The following is a 6,120-nucleotide window of genomic DNA, read 5'->3' as shown; positions in this document are numbered from 1 at the left end:
TTAATGTAGATTCGTTAATAAACAAATTATATTTACCCAGTCACGTCAGGCACGACCACGCCTCTGCTTGGATTAATTTAGAAATACGATAAGATTTGGGTGGATTAAATTGAAGGATTTACCCGTCTTGTCACGATGTAATCCATTTTTTAAATAGGTATAAACTAGTTTTTATATGGAACTAGCGGCCGCCCGCGACTTCGTACGCGTGAATCCCGTATTCCCGTTTTACCTCCTTAGGGGTTGAATTTTGCAAAATCCCGTCTAGTGAGCACCTACGTTCTAAAAGGACCTGCACGTTCTAAAAGCACTTACGTTTTCCATTACCCCAATGCAAAATTTGAGACTCCTAGCACTTGTAGTTACTGAGATTTCGTGATGAGTGAGTGAGTGAATTAGTCAGTTAATCAGTGACTTTTCGCTTTTATAGATATTTTAGGTGTTGTCACCAACTAAGAAAAAATTGTACGAGAAGCAAGAGTTTCCCAGACAGGTACGCAGTTTGACGTTTTTATAGTTTCTGTTCATCGCAATATGAGCGACAGCAACAATAAGTAGTCGCTCAACAGATGCTGCATACTTACATCCAGTCGGGAATCGCACCAGGGACTCCTTCCAGGCGTTCACTATTGCGCCATCACGCTATCCACCACACATTGCTATCTATACCTTACCTGCCTATTTTCTTCAGTGTAAAAATAATATAATAATATAATTGTTGTAGATTTTTCGTAAAAGGTGTATTGGTTATTTTTCTTAATTAGAATCGGTGCACCCGAGTCACAAAGCGTTAGTGCAATAGCATTAAACTAAACTTAATCCTTGACAGTTACAGAACCCATCCACAAAGTAAATTCCTGAAGGGAATAGGGAATTTATGTCCAATCCCCCTGAAGAGTTGCGTTTGAAGTGGCGACGATTGGGGCTGGAACCGGTGACCTTTGCTTGATTACAATCCTGGGATCGGTAATTATTGAACCGATATGTCGGCATGTAATAACCACCTATTCATTCTAATCTATCCGCCTCTTTCACGCACTCTTAAGCTAGCATGAGTGGAAGAGACAGGTAAGTCGATGAATGAAAGTTTTGCCGCGTAGACCGGCCATATCGAAAGGAGACAATAACGGTTTTCCATTTCCCCTTTTAATCTTAGTCAAGCTATCTTGTTACTGCAAATCAATTACTGTCCCTAGTCCCTGCAAGAAATAGTTCTTATGTATTTTAGAAGATGAGCTATTAAATAGATTTACCTAGTAAAACCTAGGTACTGTAAATTATGTATTTGCTTCTATCTTAACTGCTAGTTAAAAATAAATCGAAAAGATTAACGTAGAGTGTTACTTAATTACATTATTTGCCCAATGCTTCCAATTTCAGAAATAAATTGAGTTAAGGAACGCAGCCAATCAAGTCCTTGTTCACACGGGCGAATTACAAATGTAGGTACTGCGTAATAACGTTGTTTACTTTTTAGCTTTACAAATAACGATTTAAATTCCGTACACGAGGGTTCAAAATTATATCAACTGTATAAAAACTTTGGGACAAACCAATCCCTGTCTGCATAAACTTATAGCTTATCCTATGCTTTTAATTATTAGTGCCTACAAATGCCTACCAACTTTTTTAATTTTACTCCCATTATCTTTACTACTGATTAATCATCTGTTTTGTGGGAATTCTTAGATGGCTCAAACTTGGAGTGCAAGTGTGGTTTTGTTCCCCAGTCGACGAAGCATGATGTAGTGCACCGCGCGGCGTGCCCAACCAAACAACTGTAGCACGTAGGAAGATTTGTTTAAGGCTATTGAAAACGCCACTCTTGTGGCGGAGTTTTGGGCTAATTATTTATTATCTCTGAAAGTTACCTAAGCATGTTTACGCAAAACCCCACAAAATCGTATCGATGTTATTATTTATTTTGAGCGCCGAAAGAAAAATGTTACTGTTGGAATCACAAATATAGGAATGAAGTCTTTTGGTTTCTTTTAAGATATTGGTTATTGCATTGATCGCTTATACAGGGTGTCCCAAAAACAATGGATAACCCTGTAACCATCGATAGGCCTCGCCATGGTCTCCCTAACGTCCAATTTTGACTCCAGTAAAAATAACACCGTTTTCAAGATTTTTAAGTTTTTGTGCATTTTTAGAAAATTGCCACCTGCGATTACTTTTTCTCATGCCATTTCTACAAATGAGGATACTTTTCAATCTAGTTTTTTTCCTTATCACAAGGGATAGTTGGGTTATCAAAAGAAAAGATTAAAGTTCAACAAACTAGTTTAAAAGTATGAAAATTTTAAGAAATTGCAGAGAAGAAGGAAAAGTTAATTCATTGTCTTGCACTTTTGATCAGCCATCGTGTAAAAAAAATGTAGGAAGACCATCGTGCCCATTACCTTAAAAACTTCCTTGGTTAATTGAAATTCTAAAAAGGTATCACAAGCCTATGTATTCTGTATCTATGTAATCTTATAGCTACTTGAATAGCAACTACACACACCGGCAGATTTAGAGGAACGGAAAAAAAAGCATCAATATCANGGTACGTAGCCTCCACTTGAGCCCTGTTGCCCCATTGGCCGTCCGTTCTGCGTTTTTGTGATTACTTAATTTTTGTTTTAAACCTTATAAATGTGCCTATAGACAGATACCCGTGATAATACACGGCTCGGAAACGTGGATTTTTTGGACAGCGTGCTATGGAAGGGGCTATGCTCGGGTTTCTTTACGAAATCGTATCAGAAATTATGAGATCCGTAAACGACCTAAAGTCGCTGACATACCTCGACGGATCAGCAAGCTGAAGTGGCAATGGGCAGGGCACAGTAGTTTGCAGAACTGAGGCAGCAGGGTTAAAGTGGAGGCTACGTACCGGAAAGCGTATCGTAGGACGTCCACCTACAAAGTGGACCGACGACCTTATAAAGGTAAGCAGGAAGGTGCTGGATGCAGGCCGCTACCAAGCGGTCATTATGAAAATCATTGGGGTACAGGCCTATGTTCAGCAGTGGACGTCCTATGGCTGAAATGATGATGATGATGATGGTTAAATGTTGCTTTATTAAAATTCCTACGCTAAAAATTATCCATTTGTATTTAATGCCACTATGCAGTCCTAGTTTAACTACATATTACGAGAAAAACTCATTTTTGCAGTTTTCATACCAGTTGCTATTCAAGTAGCCATAAGATAAAAACAATACATAATACATAGATTTTTTAAGGTAATGGGCACGATGGTCTTCCTACATTTTTTTTACACGATGACTGACCAAAAGTGCAAGACAATGAATTATTTTTTCCTTCTTCTCTGCAATTTCTTAAAATTTTCATACTTTTAAACTAGTTTGTTGAACTTTAATATTTTCTTTTGATAGCCCAACTATCCCTTGTGATAAGGAAATAAACTAGATTGAAAAGTATCCTCATTTGTAGAAATGGCATGAGAAAAAGTAATCGCAGGTGGCAATTTTCTAAAAATGCACAAAAACTTGAAAATCTTGAAAACGGTGATATTTTTACTGGGGTCAAAATTGGATGTTAGGGAGGCCATGGCGAGGCCTATCGATGGTTACAGGGTTATCCATTGTTTTTGGGACACCATGTATAATGGAAAAAATACTTGATGAAAAATACGATGTCTGAACTTCATTCAGTCTGCTATTTTCCATTTGCTGAAAAACTGTTATAGTTATTTATTTCTTTGTCAATTCCATAAGCAGTCAATCTGTCAATGTCATTTATTTGTCACTTACTGTCATCTGCTGTCATCAATGTCAAAAACTGAAGAATCTTCTTCGACTCGTCAAACAGGAACTGTATTAAAATTTAATTAATTTAGAAACAAATCAATGTCTTTCAATACCAAAGATGTGGTCCTTAAAGAGGACCGACCTAAGTCACTACTTCTTCAGAAACATTCAGACTATTTAGCAGGTTATGGACTTGACAAAGATGACTTCGAATTTTGTATGACTGAATATCTTCGAATGTCTGGCATATACTGGAGCCTGACTGCCATGGAGCTCATGGGGCAATCCTCAAGGTATGTTTGTGAAACTATCATCAAGTAGCCTAGTTCTAATCGTTGTTATTAAGTATAAAGTTATTGAGAAAATTGCATTCAATTAGGTCCCATTTGCCCACATTTTGCGTATTCTACCGATATAAAACATCTTATCTAAGTAATTACGCATTACAATAGCTTATAAATATAAATAACAATGTTATGTGTAACATTTGCAGGATGCCTAAAGATGAAATCATAGAATTCATCACATCATGTCAAGACAAAGAGAGTGGTGGGGTCTCTGCCAGTATAGGCCACGACCCACACATGCTGTATACCCTGAGCGCTGTGCAGGTGCTAGCCATGTATGACAGGCTGGATGCTATTGACGTGGACGGTGTAGTGAGATATATCACCTCGTTGCAGCAGGATGATGGAAGTTTCTTTGGTAAGTTTTTTGTATTACATAAATCTATTCATTTCAGGTTTGGTCTTCATGATCTGCTTATCGAAGCATACAAGTCATAAAGTATAGTCATTTATATTGCTCCATGCTAGTAACAAAAGATTGTTCAGTCTGTCTTTTGATACAGACCCCCTCCTAATTGGCATTGAACTCTGTAGACTGTAAAACTTGCTCAATTTGGTCCCAGTAGTATTAGATAAATTATCTTACTTTACTTCTGTCATTGCTTCCTCAAATTAAAGCCTTCCACTTATTATTTACTTATTTATTTTATAGGTCTGCCAACATAACTTACTTACATACTCCTCTTTCTTACTTCCAGGTGATAAATGGGGTGAAGTAGACACAAGGTTCTCTTTCTGTGCAGTGATGGCTCTGTCACTGCTAAAACGGCTGGATGCTATCAACACCACCAAAACAGTTGACTTCGTATTGAGTTGTATGAACTTTGATGGGGGCTTTGGCTCAAAACCTGGGTCAGAGAGCCATGCAGGTAAACATTTATGTACCATCATAGACTGCATATCACTTTACATCAAGTGTGATTGTGTTGAAATACCTGCCTTGTTCCAGAATGAAAAAAAAATCTTAAAATTAATTTTAAGATTTTTTTTTCATTCTTAAATCCCCAAATAGTTTAAATTCTCTTAACTAATCTAAACTTTAATCATTCAATGTTAAGGTACTAACCATTAAAAAAATAAAAAAGATCTAGTTTTTCCCCAATAAATCCTCTTTCTCCCTCTTTGATAAGTCAGTCAGTATGCTAAATTAAGTGTTATATTATATTGTCTGGTCTGTTATTTTAGGTCTGATCTACTGCTGTGTGGGAACGTTGTCAATATGCAAACGAATGGACGCACTCAAGGCAGATGAGCTGGCGTGGTGGCTGTGTGAGAGGCAGCTGCCCAGTGGTGGGCTAAATGGACGACCAGAGAAGTTACCAGACTTGTGCTATTCTTGGTGAGTACTATTCCTAAAATTACTACTAGAAATTCAGACCATCCATATTTTAAATTACATTTTTAATTTATTAAGCCTATGACAATACTGATTGAGTGTCAAAAAAATAATAAAGTTTATTACAACAGACAGATACAGTGAATGTACCTACTGTGAATTTTTTAGCTTTATATCAAACCCCAGTGGTTTTTCAAAGCTATCTAAATGTAACTGTCCCAATGTAATTGTATTATTTAGTTGTTAAATTAATGAAAAAAAAATAGTTCATGCATGTTTTTTTTCTTTCAGGTGGGTAATGTCATCACTATCTATGCTGAACAGGATACACTGGGTAGACAAAAAGAGTTTAGAAGAATACATCCTCGCGTGTCAAGACGCTGAGACAGGTGGATTCAGCGACCGCCCTGGCGACATACCAGACCCTTTCCACACCTTGTTTGGGCTTACAGGACTATCCCTACTTGGAAATACTAGCATAAAACTTGTGAACCCTACCTATTGTATGCCACAAGAAACTATCGATAGACTAAAGCTAGAACCACAAGTGCTGCATATTTAATTATAAGCTTTAACATATTTATTTTATTATTATTTTATTTGAATAAAATCACAATTTATACACTGATCTGTCTTTCGAGTTTGTCCTTTACAAAGTTATTGAACAGAATCCATC

The 6,120-nt window shown here is 37.0% G+C and overlaps 1 protein-coding gene across 1 annotated transcript; it reads left to right on the top strand.

The window, feature by feature from the left end:
- Positions 1-3,785: 3,785 nt before the first annotated feature.
- betaggt-II (geranylgeranyl transferase type-2 subunit beta) lies at positions 3,786-6,072 on the top strand. Its single transcript, XM_028321301.1, has 5 exons — positions 3,786-4,054; positions 4,255-4,466; positions 4,807-4,977; positions 5,294-5,447; positions 5,736-6,072. The coding sequence occupies exons 1-5, from the start codon at positions 3,861-3,863 to the stop codon at positions 6,004-6,006; spliced, it is 1,002 nt and encodes a 333-aa protein (XP_028177102.1). The 5' UTR covers positions 3,786-3,860; the 3' UTR covers positions 6,007-6,072.
- The last annotated feature ends 48 nt before the right edge of the window (positions 6,073-6,120 follow it).

The sequence above is a fragment of the Ostrinia furnacalis genome, unplaced genomic scaffold (genome assembly GCF_004193835.3).
Source record: "Ostrinia furnacalis isolate ACB-3 unplaced genomic scaffold, ASM419383v2 OfSCF7520, whole genome shotgun sequence".
Lineage (NCBI taxonomy): Eukaryota > Metazoa > Arthropoda > Insecta > Lepidoptera > Crambidae > Ostrinia > Ostrinia furnacalis.
The sequence above is the reverse complement of the archived record's forward strand: the minus strand, read 5'-3'. Positions and strand labels throughout refer to the sequence as shown.